At 37.2% G+C, this 26,219-nt stretch overlaps 1 protein-coding gene across 12 annotated transcripts in view; it reads left to right on the forward strand.

Annotated features, from left to right (window-relative positions):
* ZZZ3 (zinc finger ZZ-type containing 3) overlaps positions 1–26,219 on the forward strand; it is a 120,682-nt gene that overhangs the window by 36,865 nt on the left and 57,598 nt on the right. For 3 of the 12 annotated variants that reach the window (XM_054532918.2, XM_002810686.6, XM_054532911.2), the window contains exons 2-5: positions 6,296–6,429; positions 6,505–6,567; positions 8,339–8,494; positions 14,524–16,079. The exons of 2 other annotated variants lie outside the window; for them this stretch is intronic. In XM_054532918.2, the coding sequence (XP_054388893.1) occupies positions 14,575–16,079 (1,505 nt within the window). In that variant the 5' untranslated portion in view covers positions 6,296–6,429; positions 6,505–6,567; positions 8,339–8,494; positions 14,524–14,574. Of the gene's footprint in view, positions 1–5,376; positions 5,490–6,295; positions 6,430–6,504; positions 6,568–8,338; positions 8,495–14,523; positions 16,080–26,219 lie in introns of those variants that run through there. 7 more of the 12 variants (XM_054532898.2, XM_063711670.1, XM_063711661.1 and 4 more) reach the window with 4 other exon arrangements.

The raw sequence follows: 26,219 nt of genomic DNA on the forward strand, positions 1-26,219 counted from the left end.
ATCCTTTTGAGGCTTGCTTTTCATCTTTGTTAGGTGAGACCAGAATAGTCTTTAGTCTAGAGCTCAGTTTGCACCACTACTGATGCAGTGTGGTACTGAGCATTGTACTTCATGTCCCACGAATTATGAGGTTGTCTACTGTGGCTAGTAGGTTAACCAGTTATTCCTGACTATGTGTGAGCCACGTGTGGTGTTATGCCCGAGCTGGCTCATGAGAGCCGATTGTTAAAATATCAGAAAGTTTGTGAGCTAGCTTAATTCTTAAGATAATTAAATTATATAAACATAATTAAATCACTTATTACGAACAAAGGTAGTAAATGCTGAAAACTCATTACCTCATATAACTATATTATATTATTTTATATTACTGTTTTTGTGCACTCATGGTAATTTATATCTATTGGGTACTGTTTTTTTTTTTTTTTCCTTCCTGAGATGGAGTCTCACTCTGTTGTCCTGGCTGGAGTGCAGTGGTGCAATCTCAGCTCACTGCAACCTCCACCTCCCGGGTTTAAGCAATTCTCATGCCTCAGCCTCCTGAGTAGCTGGCACCACAGGTGTGCACCACCATGCCCTGCTAATTTTTGTATTTTTAGTAGGGATGGGTTTTTGCCATGTTGGCTAGGCCAGTCTTGAACCCCTGGCCTTAAGTGATCTGCCTGCCTTGGCCTCCCAAAGTGCTGGGATTATAGATGTGAGCTGCTGCAGCCAGCCTTATTATGTTCTTATGGTAGAAACACTGTGTAGTGTATAATGTCTTGCCATGTATTTTTTTCAGATTCTTATTCACTGATATGTTGGTAGCTTGAAATTGGCTGTGGTGGAAGTATATATACCACAAACATTAGTAACCCTATAAACTAGGAACTACATACCACCTACCCTTCAGTTATTACATGTTTTCTGGCATACCCTTGCCTATGGATGTCTTTCCCTGTTTTACTGATCAATACTCAGCTCAAGATTTAAGGAGGTCCCCTGCAGATTATCTGAGATCTTGCCTCTCCTTTCTGTTCTCTCCTCTGTGGTACTATGTTCTGGGAGACTGTAGCTACCTTGGCCTCCCCTAAACTCCTCACTTCATTATCTTAACTCCGGAAAACCACCGAGCTTGCTTGGGACACCTTCCTTTCTCTGCGGCTTAGAAATTCTCCAGTAAGTAAACTGGGGACAATTGTAGGCTTTACCTCATTTATTTTTTCTCTTTCATTGATCACTGTCCTGTGTTGTCTTGTTTCTTTTGTCAGAAATAATTTTCATACATTTTTTTGGTCCAGATTTTTAGTTGTTTCAGATGGGGGCATAAGTTTCATGCCTGTTACTCTATCTTGGCAAGAAGCATAAGTCTCTTGGAAGAGTTTTAGATAGGAGAATGACATCATTCTGTAGATCATGCATTTTTAAAGGATAAGACTTAACGAAAGCAGAGCTGGGCGCCATAACTCATGTCTGTAATCCCAGCACTTTGAGAGGCTGAGGTGGGAGGATCACTTGAGCCCAGGAGTTCAGGACTAGCCTGGGCAACATGGTGTGAAACCCTGTCTCTACAAAAAATACAAAAATTAGCTGGGTGTAGTGGCATGCACCAGTAGTCTCAACTACTTGGGAGGCTGAGGCGGGAGGATCATTTGAGCCTGGGAGGTCGAAGGCTGCAGTGAGCGATGATTGAGCCACTACACTCCAGCCTGGGCAACAGAGTGAGACTCTGTCTCAAAAAAAAAAAAAAAAAAAACTTAGACTAATTAGAAGGCATTTGGGTTAGTTCAAATGAGAGCCTAAGGTTGGTCATGGGTGATGATACTACAGAGGTAGGAACAATTTGAGAAATATTTAGGAGGAAGAATCTAGTTTAGGATTTCTAAAAGGGTGTATCATAACTCATTTACATCTGAATCTCCTAAATGATGTTAAATAAAGATTGTATGCTCCATTCCAAGTTTATTGAATCTGATTTTTTTTTTTTTTTTTTGAGATGGAGTCTCGCTCTGTTGCCCAGGCTGAAGTGCAGTGGTGTGATCTCAACTCACTGCAACCACCACTTCCCAGGTTCAAGCAATTCTTCTGCCTCAGCCTCCCGAGTAGTTGGGAATTACAGGCACACACCACCACACCTGGCTAATTTTGTATTTTTAGTAGAGACAGGGTTTCATCACGTTGGCCAGGCTGGTCTTGAACTCCTGACCTCAGGTAATTTGCCCACCTCAGCCTCCCAAAGTGCTGCATTACAGGCGTGAGCCACTGTGCCTCGCCTGAATCTGAATTTTTAAGGATGAGGTTTAGAAATTTGTATTTTATTTCATTTTCTTCTTATTTTGTTTTTAAGAGACAGGGTCTGTTTTACTCAAATTGGAGTGCAGTGGCTGTTCATAGGTGCAGTCCCACTACTGATCAGCATGGAAGTTTAGACCTGCTCTGTTTCCGACCTTGGCCCATTCTGCCGTCCTTAGGCGACCTGGTTGTCCCCTGCTCCCCAGAGGTCACCATATTGATGCCGAACTTAATGCAGACACCTGATTGACATAGTGCGGTACAACTTAGAACTCCTGAACTCAAGCAATCCTCCTCCCTCAGCCTCCCAAGTAGCTGGGACTATAGGCGTGTGTGACTGTGCCCAGCTAGAAATTTGTATTTTAAACATGTACCTAGATTTAATGCTTATGAACACTAAAGTTTTATTTCTTTTAATTAATTGATTAATTAATTAATTTTTTAGAGACAGGGCTTCACTTGGTTGCCCAGGCTGGAGTGCATTGGTGTGATCATAACTTACTGTAGCTTGCAGCCTTGAACTCCAGGCTTCTTGCTTCCTGAGTAGCTAGGACTCCAACAGGTGCACACCACCATGCCCCACTAATTTATTGTGTGCATTTTTTTTTTTCTGTAGAGACAGGGTCTTGCCAAGTTACCCAAGCTGGTCTTGAACTCCTGGCCTCAAAGTGATCCTTCTGCCTCGGTTTCTTAAAGAGCTGAGATTACCAGTGTGAGCCATTGTGCCCAGCCTGAACACTAAAGTTTTAGAAGAAACTGATGTAGTTTTTTCAAAGTATGATCATCACTGGGAGCCCATACATTGGAATGACCTGAAGTGCTTAATTGAAAATGAAAATTTATGCATTTGTCTTCAGGCCGTCTGAATCTGAATTTATGAGGTGATTGGGTCCAGGGATTTCTTAGACACACTAAAATTTGGGAGTCAGTAACCTGAAGTACCTCACAGATGTGATCTCTTTCGAACTTCACAATAACCCTGAGAGGTAGTAGGCAGGTATTATGTCTTTCATTTTATAGATAAAGCACAGATAGGCAAAGTGACTTGCTCATGGTGAAATAATTATTGATGACAGAGAATCACATTTCTGTCTCCTTCCACCAAATCCTATATTCTTCCTACTATCTTTCTGTTGGCTGTGAAATAGGCTTATCTTTGAAAATCTATAGAAGGCATCCAAGACACTGAACACGGGGTTCTGAGCAGAAAATGTACTCTTCTTTGATTATTGTACCAAATGAAAATTTGGTTCAGCTCTTTATAGCAAGTAACTGTGAAAGCTTAATTGTCTAGGAAAGGTGTTTCTGGGCTGGGCATAGTGGCTCATGCCTGTAATCCCAGCACTTTGGGAGGCCAAGGTGGGTGGATCACCTGAGGTCAAGATTTGAGACCAGCCTGGCCAACATGGCAAAACCCCATCTCTACTAAAAGTACAAAAATTAAATGGGCATGGTGGCAGGTGCCTGTAATCCCAGCTACTCAGGAGGCTGAGGCAGGAGAATCACTTGAATCCAGGAGGCAGAGGTTGCATTGAGCCGAGATTGCACCGTTGCACTCCAGCCTGGGCAACAAGAGCAAAACGCCGTCTCAAAAAAAAAAAAAAAAAAAAAAAAAAAAGAAAGGTATTTCTGTCTTTGACCATATCTTAATGCTTTTTACAACTGACGTTGAATGTCTCTTTCTTATAAAATCATTTAAAATCATAGTATAGTGCCTATATGTGATACTTTCACTTACAACAAGTGAAGAATCAGGTAATAAATATGACTCTGTTGTATGACCTTCCTTTTGAATTTTTTCCGAGCTCTTATAAAACTAAAAAATAATTTGCCTGAAAATATAGGGATTGTGCTTAACTTTGAACTTCATTGTTTTATTTTAATAGTAAGTTGTGTGGCTTATATCCTGGTTGTATCACTAGGGCTGTATCTTCTAGTGAGATTTACGTAGTCTTTTGAAGTGATTATATGTGTGCTGTGAATCTGAGATCATGTAATCTATTTAACACAGTAGTACCAGTGTTAAGACTGCAAGAAGTAGGAAAAGTAATTCTTTTCAGTGAAGATTGGTTTTGGGTTTGTTTTTGGAATGCTTGAATAGTCAATGAATTTTATTAGTACATGAAAACAAGCAAAGCTCTGTTCCAAGGGAATAAATAAGATGGCTTTAGGAATAGGACTTAGATAGTTTGTTTTCTATTTTGTATGCTTTTTAAAAGACAAAATGCTGTCTTTTAAACTTCTAGAAGTAAGTAACTGTAGTTAAATAATTCAAATGAAAAAATTACTGTGTATTGTCATAATTCAAAGCAGTGTTTCTGCTGCAGAAAGCATATAACAGTTTTGCAGAATGCTTAAGTTCGAAATGTATATTGAATGAAGTGAAGAACACAATACAGGGGCTATGAGTTTTGGCTAGTTTAATTTCCTTGCTTTTGTTACAAGAGAGGTCATGACAATTTTTAAACTTAAAAAATACTTAGATTGGTTTTTGTTTTTTTTTCTTTGTCACCCAAGCTGGAATGCAGTGATGCAATCTGGTCTCACTGCCCCTCTAAGGATCCTCCCTAGCAGCTGGGATTACAGGCGCACACCACCACATGTGGCTACCTTTTTCTATTTTTTTGTACAGATGAGGCCTCACTTTGTTGCCCAGGATGGTTTCAAACTCCTAGGCTCAAGCGATCCTTCTGCCTTGGCATCCCAAAGTGTTAATTTTTTTATGGTGTTACTTATATGGTTTTAATATTTGAAAACAAATGAATAAGGAATTGTGTTTGAGGATAGATAATAGTTTCTCAATCGCTCTATTGTTAATGAAACTTCTCACTGAGAATATCTGAATGGTTGACACCCCTAATAACAAGTTTTATCCAGAAAGCATCTGTAAGGTTATCTGCATTTTCATTAAAAAAAAATTTGTTTTTGGGGTAGGGTTTACTCTGTTGCCTGGGCTGTAGTGCAGTAGCGCGATCATGGCTCACTGCATCCTCATTCTCCTGGGCTCAGATGATCCTCCCACTTCAGCCTACCAAGTATTTGGGACTACAAACACACATAACCACATCTGGCTAATTTTCATTTTTTTTTTTTTGTTTAGAGAAGAGGGCTCACTATGTTGCCGAGGCTGGTCTTGAATGCCTGAGCTCAAGGGATCCTCCTGCCTTGGCCTCCCAAAGTGCTGAGATTACAGGCATGAGCCACCATGCCTCGCTAAGGTTATCTGTATTTTCCACGTAGATTTGTACTCTTTTTACTGTGTAGTAGAGTGGTACAGCATGATGAAACATTTTAGAATGCCATTCATACGCTGCTTTCTTTGATATGTATGAATGAACATTCTTTTGTAGCTCATTTTTTTCACTGATAAACTGGTTAAAATGACTTAAAATTCTGTACAGTGCTTTTGGTCATCATTGCAAGTATGTAGATCTGTTTCTTCGACTTGTAACCATCAACCAAGTCTGTTTTTAAGAAGCTTACCTTTAAGGAATGTTTGTATACCTACATCTCAGTTTATTTTAAATAACATTTATTTTCTGTTTACTTCCAAAATTACTTGAGAAAGATATCAGATGTTTAAAGTGACATTTAAAGGACAGTCATTATCTTTTTCTTACTTCATTTTTAAGCATTATAGATTTATTCCCTAAAATATAAAACACACAAAAAAGTACTTTTCTATTAATGGAGAGTAATTGTAGACTTAAGGAAAATGACATATATCTATATTGGTAGTAAGAAAAGGAACCTGAGGAGCTCTTCAATTTGTAAGGGTTTAAGTGTAGAATTAAATTTAGAATATTTGTATGTGGGTACTCTCTGAGAAGAACTTGGAAGTGTTAGCCAATCATCTTAGTTTGTTGAAGACACATATTTCACAGCTAAATGTAAGGAATTACTTGTGAAGTTTAGTAGAAAATGAAGTGTGCTATACAAGTGTTTGGAAATATTACCAATTTTATTCACAAATTTGTAAACAGTAACACATCTATAGTGACTATATTATGGTTTCCCTTCACAGATATCAAGTTGTTCTAGTACGACCATATAAATAAATAATACCTGAAGTCTCAGTGTAACATGGACAATTAACAGTGATGACAGATAAATACAGACGCATGGGGATCAAATACTAGGCGAAACGCTTTTTAAAAGGTAAGAAATAATGTAATCTTAATTAAGGCCAAGTGGGGTTTAGTTAGAAGTAATTGATTGAAGTTTCTTTTTCAGTGTATCAGCCTTTTAAGAAACACTGCAGGATCCTGTCTATCTTAATGCTGATAGAGCTCAGCTGTAAGTATCAGTTCTGTGAAAATAACAGTTGCAGATAATCTTGCCTGCTAAATATGGTAGTGGATAATGTTCCTATAGTGAACTGTATTCAAATAGAGTAGTTATGTGGTTGATTAGAACTTGATAGAGTGCTACTAGGACGCATTCCAGTATGCTCAGAGATATACTTTAAGTTGTAGATGTTCCTTGCTTTTGATGATTGCTACTACCATCACACACTGTAAAACATAATGTTTTGCCATGTTTGTGAAAGGCTTCAGTGTTTGGTACAAAGGAGTTGTGACTTGGAGTCTGTTATAAGAAGAGTGGGTTTTCAAGTCAAGGGTTACTTTATGTAGGATCCTGTTTTCACTGAGCTTCTCCCATGTTAACTTAGAACATTTCTTAATGTACTGTAGTATTAAATGGTTATTAGACAATTTTCCTACCTTGTGCTTTTTAAAGCATTTCCAGGGCATGTTGGGGAGAGGTGGCATCTATAGATATTAGATATTATTAGCCCTGTTCCCTTTCTAGCTGACTAGAGCAGTAACCTATTTTTATTACGCAGTAAGTCTGCCTAGTAATTACAAGATTTTGTAATTATATCAGTCTTTAAGTTGTAATGCTTTCCCCAAAATGTATCACTATTATAATATCTAGTTTTATGCTTATAATAAAGTGACAGTTTCTGTCATAAACATCTGCTGGTCTTTTTCTTAGTCCTCTTCCTTGTTTTCAGATGGGCACTCATAGTAACCCATTTAGCCAGATTGTACATTCTCTCTCTTTTTTTTTTTTTTGAGACTGAGTTTCGCTCTTGTTGCCCAGGCTGGAGTACAATGGGGTGATCTTGGCTCACTGCAACCTCTGCCTCCCAGGTTCAAGTGATTCTCCTGCCTCAGCCTCCTGAGTAGCTAGGATTACAGGTGCACACCACCATGCCTAGCTAATTTTTTGTATTTTTAGTAGAGATGGGGTTTCACCATGTTGGCCAGGCTGGTCTCGAACTCCTGACCTTGTGATCCACCTGCCTTGGCCTCCCAAAGTGCTGGGATTACAGGTACGGGCCACGGTGCCTGGCCTGTACATTCTTTGAAAAGGATATCATAATAAATTATTATAAAGTAAAAACCAGACTGTTCTAAGAAATGAAATGTAATTAGATTAATTAAATTGTCTGGCTAATTGGGTACTAAAACCAGAAAAACCTTGTTGTTCTTTTCTTGTTAAAAATACATATGCCAAAAATAATAGAAATGTCCTTTTGTAATTGAATTTTGTAGCACTTGAATAAGCATCAAGGTTATCCTATAGGTATAAAAGATTTGGTTGATTATTTGTGTGATTCTTTTATGCATAATCTAAATGGTTATGTATACTTGATGTCGAGAATTTGGAAAGTCCTCTAGGACGAGAGTAAGAGATGATATTATAAATTCTGTTATGAGAAATGCTATCAAGGGCAATCTTTAGATCACCGCAAAAAAAATACTGCCTTAGAGCAGTGTCTAGAAAAGAGCAAGTCTCATTTTGACTCAGTTCAAACTAATATTGAGTTGTAAGGATTTGGTATATTTCAGTATCTTTTTGGTTTGCTTTTGTTGATTTCTAAAAATCCTATTTCAGTTTCTTAGTATTCTTGAGGCTACAGAGTTACCAAGAAGCATGAAAGATGTCACTATGAACAGATTCTGTACCTGTATTTCTTCTTATTATAGAAGGAGTAAATCTATTAGCATAAGTTCATCATCTTCTTTAATCCTTTTTTTTTCATTATTTTATTTTAAAGAAAGAAATTTAGGAGGTTCTAGTATTCTTCATGGCTGAAGCTGAGAGAGTCTGAAACCCTGATGCTTAAGCTCCATTCTAGATCATAGCTCCAACTCCTTCAGGATATAAGGAAAAAAGATTATATTTCCACAATGATAGATCTTTGGTTGTACAGGTAAGTTATTTAGTTTTGCAGTAGTGAAGACGACTATAGTTTGACAACTTCTTTTTTTTTTTTTTTGAGATGGGGAGACTTGTTATTTTTCCATACATCCTCAGTGTGGCAACTTGTAGTTTGGCTGGCTGTTTATAGGAGTATGGAGCTGCAGGGAATGGGTTAGGAATGAAATATTTCCCCCCCTTTTTTTTCAATGGGGTATAAATGAAGTGACTGATTATGTTGGAATTTTTTACTCAGGAGGCATTGTGAAATTCCTTGACTTCCTTTTCCCGATTGTCTTTTAAAGTGTGTTTTCATTTGCTTTTGTCTATCTGTCTGTCTGTTTGACTGTCTGCTTATCTGCCTGCCTACCTACCTACCTACCTACCTACCAACCATCTGTCATATATCAGTTTCTCTTAATGGGAAAGAAATAAGAAGTCTCTTTATGTAAGACAATGCATAATAGAGTTCCCAGACTTCAAAGAGGTGACTATTTAAGAACCTTAAGTTGAATTGCATGGGTGGGTTACCAGCCAGGTTTTACTCTTCTGCTTTTAACATTATAGATATGGTGGTAATTGCACTGCTGAGGTATTGTCTTAAAATAATTATATGACAAACGTGGCCTCAACATTATTAAATAGTTTATGTTTAGACAACTAGGAAAAGAATCATATTGGTTACACTTTCCAGTTGCATTTGCTCTTTTTTCCTTTTACTTTGGTTTGTCTATGTGAATATATACTGGTATCATGACCAGTTTACTAAAAATTTTTCACTTAATAAAACTAAATATTATGATAATAAATATCAGCTAGAACATTGGTGTGATGGAGGATTGCCAGCTGCTCAATTCCCAAAATAAACTTTACCACTTTGGTGATTATAGTAGGAACAAAAGCTTATAGGCAAGGTCTTTGAAATATCTTTTTGAAATTTCTTTCTCTTAAGTAAATAGCTGGAGAAGTGTGTCACTAGGTGGGCCTTTTTTGTTTAATAATTATTATGTGTTTTAGTTCTTATTCGTACAGTTCTACAGGTATGATCATAGGAGCTGGAAATTTATGACCTGAAACGTAGTTGATAATGCTTCAGAGTGTTTTTCAGAATCCTATAGTTATATTTGGGTAACAGTAGATTCAAATTTATGAGAGGGCAATTCAGCAGCAAATATGTGGGTAGGATATGGGAAATTATAGGTAGAATTGAGGGCTTAATATGAATGGACAAGTTGAAATTTGGTTGGCTAGTCCTTCTCAGATATGGCCTCCAAGAGGATGAGAATTTATGAAGGTGGGGAAGAGAGGAAGGGAGTCTGGTTAATTCTAGTTACTGACCACACTCTCTTTTCTCTGAATTCTAGAAAGTGCGACCATTCATTATTTGGTAGATAACATATAGGAAAAACTGCAGTGTAGCTGTTAGATTGTGTTTTGCCCATATGAATATGTTAATTAATGGCTTCCCTTATTTCTAAAACTAGATTGATTGCATTTCTAATTTCAGATGGATGCTGGCTAAGGTTTTTACCATATACCTCTTATTTTGTTAGCCAACAGGGTTATTTCCTGAGATAATTTGTAAATAAGTTCATTTTTATTCCTTAACAATATTTGGCAGAAATATAATTTTGTACTCTAAGCTTCTTTATTGTATTCTTAAGAAACTTTTTGCGATGCAGCTAAAATGAGGAAAACAACTGCTTTAGTCTATAATATTTTGCTAAGCTTGGCAAAACAATGTTGAGACTTGGTTGAGATAATACAGACTTTTTATTTTTTATTTTCTAACAGATAGGGTCTCACCATTGTCCAGGCATTTCTCGAACTCCTGGGCTCAAGTGATCCTCTTCCCTCAGCCTCCTGAGTATCTGTGACTGTAGGTGCCCCCACTTCCCTGCACCTGCACCTGGCTAATCTAGACATTTTTGGTCCCTTTTTATTAACTGAATTTTGCACTCAGTTTATTAGATACTTATAGAAAGTATGTACCTTTATATATGCCTATCCAAAATAGAAAAGATATGAAGAAAAAGGTTAGAACAGAAAAAAATGATCGGGGGAAGATTAGCAAAATTTTGTTTAACTCTTATCTTAATTTTAACCAGTTTATTACCTCAAGTGCACATCACATGTTAATTTCAGGCAAGATATTTTTATAGTCTTCCATTTGGTGCTTCCTTGGTCTTATTTATAAATTTTTTTATTATTAGGATCCAGTAAGAAATTAAAGGGTATTTTATAAATAGGTCTAATTTAGTTTGAAACTTGATGACTATTATCTTATTAGAATTCTGTCTGAGTTCAGTAGCCTAAGGCAGTGCTTCTCAAACCCTAATACATACATGAATCACCTAGGAGCCTAATTCACTGGTAGGTCTGGGGCAGGGCCTCGTATTCTGCATTTCTAACAAGCTTCCAGGAGATGCCCGTGATTGAGTTGCAAGAGTCTGAGGCACCACAAGGATCCTTGTTATAAAACAAGTTCTCTTTCAATACAGCCCAATAGCACAGAATTTGAGAATCCTAGAACTAGGGCTTTGTTCTAGTTATTGAGTGAAATAAAAGCATTTTTAGGGTACAGAAGAAATGGAAAGAAGCTTAATCTTTTATATTAATCAGTGTTTTCATATTTTATTTAACTTTTGTATTAATCAGCGTTTTCATATTTTAATCAGTGGAATGGTGAAAAAGTAAGATAGGCCTCACTATACGTGTTTTTTTTTTTTTTTTTCGAGACAGGGCCTTGCTGCCATCACCCAGGCTGAAGGGCAGTCACATCACTACACCCTTGACTTCCCAGGCTCAAGTGATCCTCCCACTCAGCCTCCCTAGTACATGGGACTACAGGCAGGCATCACTACACCTGGATAAATTTTTTGTATTTTTAGTAGAGACAGGGTTTCGCCATGTTGCCCAGTTTGGTCTCGAATTCCTGGGCTCAAGTGATCCACTTACCTCGGTTTCCCAAAGTCCTGGGATTACAGGCCTGAGCCACCATGACCAGCTTATAGGTGATATTTTATAGTAAAAAACATATGTATTAAAAAAAGGTTTTTAGTACTACTAATAATAGGTTCATTTCATCCAAAACAACCTCTCTTTGAGTAGTTTGTATGGCAAGGCAGATTTTGCTCCCATTCAGATTGGTGTGGAAAGAAAAGGTTAAGGAAGTCTTATTATTGGAATAATTTAAGAGGTTTATATGCCCTTAATTGGGATTGCATTTTAAAAAGTAAAGACTAACAGATTCTTTTGTGTGTTTATAAAGTATTTCTATTGTCAGTATTATTTTTGAACCATAAATTATGAGTATAATTGAATTTACATTAAAGATAATATGTATTAGATTTTGTAGGCATTTTAGTTATTAAATTAACTTAGCCTTATGCTTTTTTTGTGCATTTACATACATATTTAATATTTAAAAATAAGTAATCTTAACATTTTAGAGTGCCAGATTTGGATACATGAAACAAATAAGTTGCTTTTCATGTATTTCAGTTTGTGTTCTTTTCTTTTTATTTTTTTTTGAGACAGAGTCTCGCTCTGTTGCCCAGGCTGGAGTGCAGTGGCGCGATCTCGGCTCACTGCAACCTTTGCCTCCTGGGTTCAAGCGATTCTCCTGCCTCAGCCTCCCGAGTAGCTGGGATTACAGGCATGTGCCACCATGCCCTACTAGTTTTTGTATTTTTAGTAGAGATGGGGTTTCACCATGTTGGCCAGGCTGGTCACGAACTCCTGACCTCAAGTGATCCGTCTGCCTCGGCCTCCCAAAGTACTGGAATTACAGGCATGAGCCACTGCCCCTGGCCAGTTTGTGTTCTTTTAAAACATCATTTGAAGTTTAACTTAAATGTTTTACAATTAAAAGTAGAAAATTATGGGACACTCAGTGTTTGTTACCCATGAAAGAAACAGAAAGATTGTAATCTTCATGATAATGTATTAGCAAACGAGAATTAAATGTCAGCAGTTCTTTTAATGAATCCCCAAAACAATGAAAGTTTACTACTGTAAGAAATGTTTCTAAGTTCTGATTGCTGTCTCGTACTTATTGTTCACTTGGTTGCTATGAAATTCTCTAGAACAAATAACCATGCTTTAATTCCAGGGCTAGTTTTGTGATTCTTACAAGATTTTAAAAAATTGTTAATTAAAAATTTAGAAGTATGCCATACTCTGAGACAACACTAAACTCAGCCAGCTTAAATATTTTACAGGGCACTTTCTCAGTTCACTTGTCAGCAGGCAGGAACAGGGAGATTATTTCCCGTAGTGTTTCTTTTTTATATGTGGTAGCATGTTGCTGTGTCTTCTGTAATTCTTCCAAACTTTCCACTATTAGATAGTTCTAGTTGAAGCAAGGAGAAATTGTGTTTGATTTTTAGGGGTAGGAGTCAGAATGGCATTTGGAGGTTTACATGAGAAGGGAGACTGTTGATGACCAAAGGCAGGAGGAAGGGACTGTGAAACTTTGCACTGTTGCCACCACTGGCCTCTTTCTCTAACTAATCATCCTGCATCTCATTCAAAGTTAGGAAATAAAATGACAGGGTACCTTGTGAAAACTAAACAGAAGAGGAGTGGGGGAATAGAGACTTCAAATATTAACAGCTCCTTTATTCTGCTTGATGGGAGAGCCTCTGGAAAATATCACCAAATCGCTAGTTTACCCAAATGGATCAATCAAGGCATTTTTCTATATCCCTTACATTTCTGTCATATAAACCTCAAGCATCCACACCAGAATACCTGCTCATCTCCCAAACTACACATTAAAACTGGCACTGGCATATGCTATACACAGGAGTTCAAAGAAGGAAAGGGTGGGATTATAGGAGTAGTCTTGATTTCTTAAATGTAAGTATTTGCTTCAGAGGCTTCTTCTCCATTTTCTTTTCTGGTCTTTGGAACACTACCTTTCACTTGCTAATTTATGGCTTTATTTCTAGAGACTAGGAAGGCTTGGGTTTGCTTTGTTTTGTTCTTAGCCAATGCAAGCTAGCATTGTGATTTTTGTCTATTTAGTTATGAAAAATTATACTGCAATAAAAAATTTTTGGATGCCAGATTATTAGTTATTAAGGGATTTGATCTGAAACTCATTTTAGCAAAAGTAAATTAAAAAGAGGAGAGCCTGCCTTTCTATATACCAGGAACATTTTGAAAGAACACGAGAAATGATTGGAATAGTTTTTTGAAAGATAGCTGCTATATAAGTTCAAGATTATTATTTTATTTATTTATTTTATTTATTTATTTATTTATTTTTTTGAGACAGAGTCTCGCTCTGTCGCCCAAGCTGGAGTGCAGTGGCATGGTCTTGGCTCACTGCAACCTCTGCCTCCTGGGTTCAAGTAATTTTCCTGCCTCAGCCTCCTGAGTATCTGGGGTTACAGGCGTGTGCCACCACACCTGGCTCATTTTTGTATTTTTAGTAGAGACAGCATTTCACCATGTTGGTCAGGCTGGTCTTGAACTCCTGACCTCGTGATCCTCCCGCCTCAGCCTCCCAAAGTGCTAAGATTACGGGCGTGAGCCACTGTGCCCGGCCGAAGATTATTTTAATGACCAAAATGAAATCACATCTTTAGGATAGATCTCTCCTGGGTATTTTATGCCTATCTGAGAGGCAGATACACAGTGAGGCAGTTATGGTCTCTAGAGCCCTGCCTTGCTACTTACTAGAGTTGTGACCTTGGATAGATTACTCAGACTGTGCTTTAATCTCATTCGTGAAGTAGGGATGATAGTAGCACCTATCTGAGTTGTTGTGAGACTTAAGTGAGTTAATGTATGTAAGGCATATAGAAAGACCCATGGAACATATTAAGTACTGTATGCTTGTTAGCTATACTTTATATCATTATTGGAAATGTTAAAGAATTTTTATCACATAATTTAATATTGGCAGTTATATAGGTAGTTATAGACTATAATGTCCAAGTATACTTGGATTAAAAAGTTATAGCTTTATACTTTCGTTCTAGGTATATTAACTATTACCTTTTTCTCATTATTTTGTTTACATTTTTGAAGGTTTCCCAATGAGTGGATCATGATGACCGTATTGTAGGGACTTGCCATAGTATGGCTGCTTCCCGATCTACTCGTGTTACAAGATCAACAGTGGGGTTAAACGGCTTGGATGAATCTTTTTGTGGTAGAACTTTAAGGAATCGTAGCATTGCGCATCCTGAAGAAATCTCTTCTAATTCTCAAGTACGATCAAGATCACCAAAGAAGAGACCAGAGCCTGTGCCAATTCAGAAAGGAAATAATAATGGGAGAACCACTGATTTAAAACAGCAGAGTACCCGAGAATCATGGGTAAGCCCTAGGAAAAGAGGACTTTCTTCTTCGGAAAAGGATAACATAGAAAGGCAGGCTATAGAAAATTGTGAGAGAAGGCAAACAGAACCTGTTTCACCAGTTTTAAAAAGAATTAAACGTTGTCTTAGATCTGAAGCACCAAACAGTTCAGAAGAAGATTCTCCTATAAAATCAGACAAGGAGTCAGTAGAACAGAGGAGTACAGTAGTGGACAATGATGCAGATTTTCAAGGGACTAAACGAGCTTGTCGATGTCTTATACTGGATGATTGTGAGAAAAGGGAAATTAAAAAGGTGAATGTCAGTGAGGAAGGGCCACTTAATTCTGCAGTAGTTGAAGAAATCACAGGCTATTTGGCTGTCAATGGTGTTGATGACAGTGATTCAGCTGTTATAAACTGTGATGACTGTCAGCCTGATGGGAACACTAAACAAAATAGCATTGGTTCCTATGTGTTACAGGAAAAATCAGTAGCTGAAAATGGGGATACGGATACCCAAACTTCAGTGTTCCTTGATAGTAGGAAGGAAGACAGTTATATAGACCATAACGTGCCTTGCACAAATTCACAAGTGCAGGTCAAGTTGGAGGACCACAAAATAGTAACTGCCTGCTTGCCTGTGGAACATGTTAATCAGCTGACTACTGAGCCAGCTACAGGGCCCTTTTCTGAAACTCAGTCATCTTTAAGGGATTCTGAGGAGGAAGTAGATGTGGTGGGAGATAGCAGTGCCTCAAAAGAGCAGTGTAAAGAAAACACCAATGACGACCTGGACACAAGTCTTGAGAGTATGCCAGCCTCCGGAGAACCTGAACCATCTTCTGTTCTAGACTGTGTTTCAGCTCAAATGATGTCTTTATCAGAACCTCAAGAACATCGTTATACTCTGAGAACCTCACCACGAAGGGCAGCCCCTACCAGAGGTAGTCCCACTAAAAACAGTTCTCCTTACAGAGAAAATGGACAATTTGAGGAGAATAATCTTAGTCCTAATGAAACAAATGCAACTGTTAGTGATAATGTAAGTCAATCTCCTACAAATCCTGGTGAAATTTCTCAAAATGAAAAAGGGATATGTTGTGACTCTCAAAATAATGGAAGTGAAGGAGTAAGTAAACCACCCTCAGAGGCAAGACTCAATATTGGACATTTGCCATCTGCCAAAGAGAGTGCCAGTCAGCACATTACAGAAGAGGAAGATGATGATCCTGATGTTTATTACTTTGAATCAGATCATGTGGCACTGAAACACAACAAAGAGTATGTGTAAATATGGTAACCATGAATTCTGCTTTGTTTATTATTCCCCAAATTTTTCAGTGTCTATTCATAAATGTCTATTCATAGTGTTTTTATTACAGCCAAAATTAATGTTTTCACTAAAATTTTAGGTTTAACATGATTTTCTCAACTCTTAGAAAAACTCCAAAAAAAGACTTAAACTCAACTTTACACATGTGTTCTATGACAGCGTGGTCTTTCCAGTTCTGATATTTCATGTGTCAATTAGAAAAGACGTGGTTGGTAGTGTTTTTGTTTTTTTAATATGTTTTATATCATTTTTAGTTAATTTATACAATGGAAACATTTTGAGTTACCACAGTATGCTTTGATTTAAAGTTCTAGATAGCATAGGACAATTAATGAGTGCTTAGACATCATCCAGATATGTGAAGTCTGGCAGGCTTGACATCTACTTTTATCTTAGTTACTTACATTTAATTCCCAATTAAATTTTTTTTATTAAAAAATGTGCTTTATGCATCATCTTTGACTTTGACTTAGAGAAGTGGATATTACTATTAACACTATGACAGTATATTGTAATTAGCATATTAGCAAGGGTTAGTCTACTGGATAGTTTACCATTTGACATAGCTTTTCCTGATACTAAATATAAAGGAAGACTGTATCTTAAAATATTATCAGCTCTCAACCTTTGCTAAGTCACTGTTGTAAATAAAGAATTCTGTATCCAAATTGTTCACAATATTACTTGCTTAGATTTCCTATAAAGTATTCGGGGCCATAGCACAAAAGATTTGGAGCTTACTATGTCTAGATAATCCTGAAAGGAACTAGAACACACAGTGCTCATCATAAATATCATGATTAGCAACAATAAAAGACAGACTTATATAATAAGTTAATTACCTTTATTGCTACAGGGTAGGCTTTTGAATTAATATCACAATCAGATTATATAGACTGTACATAAATACTTTGATTTGAGGAACATTTCTAATGGTTTTGATGTGACAATTGCCAGACCCTGGTATGTGTCAGATCAAAGTATCAAATCCTGGTTGTGGGACATAATATTATTTTTGCCATGCATTGTAGATAGTTTAGATTTGTATATGGTAATACAGTGGTCTTTCAGCATAGGCCTCTTCTGAAAAGTTTTCTTCTGCTCTCTTTTGAAATACTATCTTAATACTGTATTTGATAGTTCATGTCATCCGAGCATTTTACAATTTTGTGAAAATGTTAGGAGTCTTGAGTATTTGGAATATTTGAAGTCCAGTTTTAGATAGCAAAACAACTCATAAATGAAGTTTTTTTTGTATTAGAAATAAGTTGAGTTCTGCTGTTCATATATACTGTCAGTTTTTTTTTGTTTGTTTGTTTTTGTTTTTTGTTTTTTGAGACAGCATCTCACTCCGTTGCCCAGGCTGGAGTATGGAGGTGCAATCATGGCTCGCTGCAACCTTGACTTCCCTGGGCTCAAGCAATCCTCCCATCTCAGCCTTCCAAGTAGCTGGGACTACAGGCACATGCCACCACTCCTGGCTAATATTTTTTTGTATTTTGTAGAGGCAGGTTTTCACCATGGTGCCCAGGCTGCTCTTAATCTCCTGGGCTCGATTGATCCTCCCACCTCAGCCTCCCAAAGTATTGAGTATAGGCATGAGCCACTGCACCTGGCCTAGTATCAGTTTTTAAAAGTAGACCTGTTTATCTGCAGTGCAGGAAAGGAGAGCATATGTCTTAGGAAAATACCAAAAACTAAAGAAATGTGAATTTTTATAAAATGATATATGTTAGTTCTGTTCTTCGCTTTTTATTTAGTCTTGACTCGTTATTGATTGTGGAAATTTTTTTCTAGTAATTCACTGCAGTATTACTTTTTGTAAGAGATTTCCTGATAATAATTCTGAAGGATGATGTTCACATAAAACGGTTATCTAAAGATACAATCATAACATTGATATTCCACATTCATAACCCTTTGAGGATGAGAACAATACAGCTTAATTGGTGCTTTTATACATTTTATATAGTGTGCTTTTATATGTTTATTTTTCATGCATTCCTTAAGATATAGAGACTCCTTTGGAATTTGGATGCTAGTTGCTTTGTTAGAACAGTGTTTTCAAATTAATGCCTCATTGGGTGACATTGGGGAAAAAATTACTGATTCTTGCTTTTTTGCCTTGCTCCAGATCTTTTGAAGGATAGCACTTTTTTTGTTGTTTTTTGTTGTGGAGACAGGGTCTCACTCTACCACGTGAGCTGGAGTGCAGTGGCACAGTCATGGCTTACCGCAGCTTTGAGCTCCCAGGCTTAGGTTATCCTCCCACCTCAGTCTCCCAAGTTGCTGCTGGGACTACAGGTGCACGCCATCACACCTGTCTAATTTTTTGTAATTTTAGTTAAGACAGGTGTTCGCCATGTTGTCCAGGCTGATCTTGAACTCCTGGGCTCAAGCGATCGGCCCGCCTTGGCCTCCCAAAGTGCTGGGATTACAGGCATGAACCACTGTACCTGGCCAGGATCGCACTTTTGAAACTTTTCTCTTTTTTCTTTTTTTTCAAAGGAAGCAAATCAGAAATGAGATGGAGTATCATGATTAGCATCTCAGAGCTAATTTAAGGAAAATTGGGAGAGGGTGTTTGATCATGTCAGATCTAATCTCTTTCAGTAAAGTCTCTCTTTCCTCCCCCATGCCTTCATTGTCTAGAGCCAAGAGATGGTTGGATATAATGTTGGCTCTTTTTAATCCAAGTTGCCATTGCTAAAAATAGCATCATGACACCTGTCTAGTGCTTTCAAGTCTCAAGTAAATTTCTGGCAGTTTGAAAATGATGTTAAAAAGCACTTGGGTTTTAAAAAAAGGTGCTTGAAGGAGATGGTTTATTATCTTCCTGTACACACATATGTACATACCTTGTCAAATGTTACTTCTCTTCCTTATTCTCTCTATGCTAGAAACATTCTCCAGGTAATTGCTTTTTGAAATCGAGGTTGAGCATCGCCCAGCCTAAATATGAATATCTCTACCAGTAGGGAATAAATACTTCTTGATAGCCAGTTTTAAAAGTAAGTTGTTAATAGAAAATACTGAGCATGGCATAATTCTTTGTCTAGAGCCAGGAGGACATAACTCTGTGTTATTCTAGTTGAAACTTTTCCTCTAAGCTAACAGTGATCAACAGCCTTCTATCCTAGTGTTCAGCTTATAGTTTATCTGTCTTGTGTGCAGAGATATCCCATATAAGGTCATCTGATCACTTGTAAATGTTTGCAAAAGTGTTGTGTAGAATCCTAGTCTTAGATGTGATTTATGGTAAATTAGGCAATAGACCAGGGAAACAAATCTGTGGATGTTCTGGGTACTAGCTTGATGCCTCTCTAGATGCCATCCCTCTTCTCTAGCACATAAATCCACAGTGTGCTTTTATATATTTATTTTTCCAAATGGAGAACCCCACTGTGAGAAAGGGACCAGAGAATATCTTTCTCTCTGGCAAGATTCCATCTGTGGATTATTTTATTAGACATGCCTTCTGAAAGATTAGGGGTGGAGGATCAAAAGAAATATTCTTTATCTGAAAGCTCTTTGATCTTCAGGGTTGATAGAATCTGTTAAAGTGGTAAATAATACAGTAACTAATGACTTCTTTTTAGGCATAAATAGCCTCACTGAGTGAGATTATTTACTTAACTGTGATTGCCCTTTTTGTTTGGGAATTGACTTCTTGCTAATTTTTGAATCAGGAGCACTTAAAACAGATCTCTAAATTTTGAAGGTCTGGCTCTAGGAAGCACAAGTGTGGAAGATTTTAGGTCTTAGGTTTTAATGTTCAGATCGTTTCTTCCAATTCAAAACGTAATCACTGGAAAATAAACTTCTAAATGAAAATGTGCTTTGGTCAGCTGCCTCTGAATTATCATTGTGCAACATTACTTAAATAAATTTGTGTTTGAAAGACCTTGGGTATCTTCATTTAAGGATCTTTGGTATTATAACCAAATTTCATGAACAGATAAGGGGGTGAAAAGTCAAATTTAGGGATTCTAGATTCTTGAGATCTTACAAAGATTAACTCATTGATAACAGATTGCTAACATTTATACCAGTTCTTAGTTTCTAGATAATGAAACTAAGATAGTTATTGCTCATCTAAGAGTGTTGCTCAGGTACTCTGCAGGTGAGAATATTATTTTCAAGCCACATTAAAGAGTTTCTAAGAATTGTGTTAAACTTGGTTTTTGGAAAACGTTAATGATAGTAAATAATTATAATATGTCCTTGTATTGCACCATGCTTATTTCATAGTTGATTAAACAAACATTTGATATTTTCATCAATTTTGGAAGCTGCATAGAGAAAATCTTAATCAGTTCTTGGAGATTTACTTATTGAGAGTCTACTTTTACTGTTGGTCAAAGTAATTTCTTTCAAGGGGCCAGAAAAACTCCAGGATCTTGCTTAAAAATCACTAGAGGAGTCATCCTGCCCTGAATAAGATAATTTTACATTATTTACAAAGCAATTTCATTATTTACATTATTTTACATTATTTACAAAGCAATTTCATTAGCTTCTCATTTGACTATCATGACAGTTTGAAAGTAGACAGGATAGGCACCGTTATACAGTCCCCATTTCCTAACTCGTAATTAAGAGTTTTAGATTATTTTAAGTAACATAATGAATTACTAAATAGGATCAGACTTCTATCTTTTAATTACGAGTTTGAACTATACTTGGTTACCTCATCCAGTGAGGACTTACTTCATGGACTTTTGGGTTTCTATGTTGAGAACCCTCATGGAGCAGATCTTGGGGACTCAGTTGTCAGGAATTCTTTACCCTGAGGTTAAGTTCTGTAATTGTAGTCATGATTATCTGATTTTTATTTGTTACAGAATCAGCATTATAGGTAAGTAATTTGCTTTATTTATTGAATGAAATACTTTCATGTTCACTGTTTTAAAGAACGTCTTATTTGTGAAGAATAAACTGGTGAAATAAAACTATGGCTATAGCTGATTTCAAATAGAGGATTTGGATAATTTGAAAAGAATACTCTGGGGTATTTTCGAATGTGGTAGGTATATTAAAGTCAAAGATTACTAAGGAAAACTCATGCTTGGTGTACCTTCTCAACTCACCAGAAAAGGCTGTAGAATAATAGCCGGATTTACCCCTCTGGTCTGGCACAAAGATTAATGGGAAGAGAGAGGTAGCTTTCTAAAACAGGGGTCCCCAACCAGTCTGTGGCCTGTTAGGAACTGGGCTGCACACCAGGAGGTGAACAGCGGACAAGCAAGTAAAGCTGCATCTGTATTTACAGCTGCTCCTCCCTGAGGTGCACCTCCTGTCAGATCAGCAGTGAAATTAGATTCTCATAGGAGCACGAACTCTACTGTGAACCGTGCATGTGAGGGATCTAGGTTGCACGCTCCTTATGAGAATCTAATGCCTGATGATCTGTCACTGTCTCCTATCACCCCCAGATGAGATCATCTATAGTTGCAGGAAAACAAGCTTAGGGCTTCCACTGATTCTACATTATGGTGAGTTGTATAATTATTTCATTAGATATTACAATGGAATAATAATAGAAATAAAGTGCACAGTAAATGTAATGTGCTTGAATCATCCTGAAACCACCCCTCCTGACCCCGCCATCACCCAGTCTGTGGAAAAAATTGTCCTTCATGAAACCGGTTCCCAGTGCCAAAAAGGTTGGAGACTGCTGCTCTAAAAAATATGTAATTTTTGCTTGTAAGTAGAGTAAGCCATTGACTAATCAAAACATTAAGTGAATTTTTTGCTTTTTCCTTTGAATACCAACTTGTTTTGTTTCAACTACTGTAGATGGTATCTAAAAGTGATTCTCTGCTGTACTCCAAGTATATTTGTACCCAACTATAATTTAACCTTTTCTTTTTTTTTTTTTTTTTTTGAGACAGGCTCTCACTCTGTCACCCAGGCTGGAGTGCAGTGGTGCCATCTCAGCTCACTGCAACCTCTGTCTCCCAGGTTCAAGTGATTCTCCTGCCTCAGCCTCCTGAGTAGCTGGGATTACAGACATTTGCCACCACACCTGGCTAGTTTTTGTTTTTTTTTTTTTTTTTTTTTTTTTAGTAGAGACAGAGTTTCACCATGTTGGCCAGGCTGGTCTCGAACTCCTGACCTCAAGTGATCTGCCCCCCTCAGCCTCCCAAAGTGCTCGGATTACAGGTGTGAGCCACCATGCCTGGCTTAACCTTTTCTTTTTGATTTAGGTTCATCTTTTTGACAGAGGTTATAAAGTAATACTTCTCTGGCATCATTGCCAGTATGGGTCTTTTTTTTTCCTGTGGTAAATGATTTTGGGCTACTTGGTTTTTTGTGTTCTTATAATCTGTTTCTTTTCTATGTTCTTTTCTAAGTGCTGTGACTTTATTGTTTTCTTCATTTTTGTTGGCTTTCATGAGTCACCTTCCTTTAGTAACTAAGACTTTCTAATTGACTGCTTTTAGTTTTCTCTGAAATTGGGTATCAGAATGACACTTGTCAGAATTATGTCTCATGATTCTTTTTTAGTGATTGATACATTGAGGAGTTTATCTTTGAATGAATATGTGTTAATGTGTGGGATGTTTGATTGTGTTTTCTTGTTTGTATGCTTTCCGGTTTGGGGGCTGTGTTTCATGTAAGTTACCAGATCTAAATTCTGAATAGAGAAACAATAATCGTTTCCTTATATATGGTAAGAAAGACTCACTTAGCAACAAACCTCATCTAAAACAATTATTTATCTACAATTTTGACACTAATTGAAGCTTAGCTTTTAGTTGCAGAAACTTATTTTTGGTAATTTTTTTATAGAAGTGTATAGAAAAAAAACCCAACTTTTTTCCTTCTATATTCACTCTGTCTCAGTACTTTACTTCTGACACCAGATCTATAGGAAACCTCAACAGTTTTTCTCTCTACTCACACTCAACACTTCTGTGACCAGATTTGTGGTGGTTTTTCCCACTGACCAATTCTCTGACTCAGTTGAATGTCCTATGATTCCATTCAATATTCTGACACTAACTGGAGTTAGTGCAGACCCCACAGGTTAAGGTCTCCATCCTACAAGACTGCCTCCCACTTCAGAAGCCAATCACAAATGGTAGGTCCTCAGGTTACCCACAGTTTCTGTCTGACTTGGCTACAAATTGGAGGGTCCCACCACCCCCTCCTCAGATTTGATAATTTGCTAGAGTGGCTCACAGACCTCAGGAAAACAATTTACTTATTATGGCTGATTAATTACAAAGGATATTTCGAAGGATCCAAATGAAGAGTCAGATGAAGAGATATGTACGGCAAGGTCTGGAAGGGTCCCAGGCACAGAAGCTTTTTTTCCTGTGGAGTTTGGGTCAGCAGCCCTCATAGCTCGTAGATGTGTTCACCAATCTAGTAGCTCTCTAAACTTTGTCTTTTAGGGGTTTTTCAAAATGGAGCTTCATTTCTCAGGCATGCATGATTATTAACTCAATCTCCAGCTCCTCTAACCTCCCCAGAGCACACAAGGGTTGGGGCTTGTAAGTTGTAATGATGGCTTGCTCTTTGTAATGACCATCCTCCACCCAGGACTCCACCCAGAGTGACTTTATTAGAACAAAAGGGTCTCCTATCATCCAGGAAATTCTAAGGGATTCAGGAACTCTGTGTCAGGCACTCCTGTCACTCAGGAAATTGTAGAGGTCTTAGGAGCTCTGTGTCAGGAACTGGGATCAAAGACCAACTTTTAGGAACAAAGATTTTTCTAGCATCCCTATTTACAAGAGTTTTAGGAGCTCTATGCCCAGAACTGGGAGTAGAGACCAATATGTTTACTTTTTATTATTTCACAAGTAGGCTTAGGAATGTTGTATTTTTACATATTAGTAAGAAGAGTATACCATATATGCTATTTTTTGTGTTGTTTCATGTTATCAGATATTATAATGTATAGTAATAAATGGGAAGATCTGTGTTGTGATCTACTTCTCTTTTTTTTGGTCTCACTTTTCAGTGGAGTCTTTTTGTTTGTTTAACTTTTATTTCTTTTACTGTGGAAAGCTGCTTTTGTTTGTCTCTTTATTCTCTGATTTTAACATAGGGAAAATCTGAATGTGGCCAGAGGAGACTAATAATTTGTGCAGGACCCTCTCAGGCAAGATTTTCTGTGGTGTGCTATGATTGAATTTTCACATGTCTACTAATCTTGGGAATTGGATTATAGACATTGTACTTATGTTGCTGAGGGTCAGGATTTTGTTTTCTTTCCTTAAAAAATGTTGACATTTGTTCTGACAGGCAGTTAATTTGGGGATAAATTTGGTCCTGTTAAGGCTTGTGCTTACCTTTGTTAGGGGAAGTACAGAGTAGCCTGTTCTCTAGATCTCGGTTAGCCTTGTATAGTATGGCCTTAGTGATATCTTGTTTAAAGAGGTAATTTACTGTGGTTGATAGAATCCTGAATGTTTCTAGCCTTATGAGGACACTGTTAGTTGTTCTTTATATAGCTCCTTGGTAGTTGTTCTTTGCTTGGTTTGTGGAGTCTCATCTTGTGTGTGCAGCATTATATTCAGCCAGACTCAAGAGGACCTCTATGCAGATAGCATTGTTTGTCTTTCTGTGTTGCTTCTTCCTTTTTGATACTCCGTCCCACAAATTCTAGCCGCTTCAGCTTCCCCAAACTGTTTTCTCTCTGTCCGCTCAGCAACACACCTCCCTGTTCTATAGTACTGACAGTACTTCCAAGTAGAAAGACAGGGTGATAATAGGGCTTATTTCATCTGTTTGCCCTCTTTCACAGATCACAGTTACGTGCTTTCTGTTGTCTAATGTTTGGAAATAGTTATTATTTGTATATTTTCTCCAGTTTTGTAGTTGTGGATGGCAGGATGGCCATTCCGTGTCAGCTACTCTGTTATGACTGTAAGTGGATGTCTCTGATGTAATTTTAGTATGCACTGGGTATGTTTTTTCTTCCTATAATACTCAACCCCAAGCCTGCAATTTGATTATCTGGGGATTACTGTGGGCGAGCTTTTACTTATACCTTAAAAAATAGTTTCAGCAACTTCTTTTTTTTAAAGAAGTTGAAGTCAGAAATTTTAACAGTAGGAATTTTAATTGAAGAATGACGGTAACTTTTACCTACCTGTTTTAGTTATGATTAGGTATTGCTGAGGTTGGAACAGAAATAAAAATTAGGTTACTGGTGAGATAAAGTTCATGAGGATGGGGAAAAGAGAGAAGGTGACATACAAAAAGATATGAAACTTTTTTACTAGATTTCAAATGGTAATTCTAAGAGTCTAAGGAATTACGTATTTGTTAGCTATTTTTCATAGATAGATATTTCAAGGATTTTTGTTGTACCAGATTTGCTGTATAATATTTTAATAAAGCCATGGTGAATATGTTCTTTTTCAATCCAGTTTCTAGTAAATGGTTTTCTTTTTAAATAAATTTAAATGTAAAGTATTTTGGAGAAATTTATTTTTCCTTGTACTTTAATTTTTACCATTTGTGTTGGAAAAATTTGATTCAGGGTTTTTTTTTTTTTTTGCTATTTTTCACTTGTTTTACATTATCATTCCTTTTAGTTTATTTTGTTTGTTTTGTTTTGTTTCTTTTGAGACAGGTTCTGACTCTGTCACCCAGGTTGTAGTGCAGTGGCACAGTCTAGGCTCACTGCAGCCTTAGCCCCTCCGGCTCAAGCAATCCTCCCACCTCAGCTGCCTGAGTAGCTGGGACAACAGGTGTGTGCCACCACACCTGGCTAATTTTTTTTTTTTTTTTTTTTTTGTAGAGACAAGGCCTCACTATGTTGCCCAGGCTAGTTTTGAACTCCTGGCCTCCTTCCTCGGCCTCCCAAAGTGTTGGGATTACAAGCGTAAGCCAGCACACCTGACCCTTTAGTTATTAACGCATTCATATATTTTAACTAAAGGTTCTCAAAACATAATTAAGATTATGCTTAAACTTTTAGTTGGAGGGAAGGATCATGTTATTGTCTTAACATGTGAGATTGAAAAAGTGTAAGATGTGAGATAAGAGTACAATAAAAACTGGAAGTATATTCTTTTTTTCTTTTATTTTATCATTATTATATTTATATTTTTTTGAGTCAAGGT

This window comes from Pongo abelii, chromosome 1, assembly GCF_028885655.2.
Source record: "Pongo abelii isolate AG06213 chromosome 1, NHGRI_mPonAbe1-v2.0_pri, whole genome shotgun sequence".
Classification (NCBI taxonomy): domain Eukaryota; kingdom Metazoa; phylum Chordata; class Mammalia; order Primates; family Hominidae; genus Pongo; species Pongo abelii.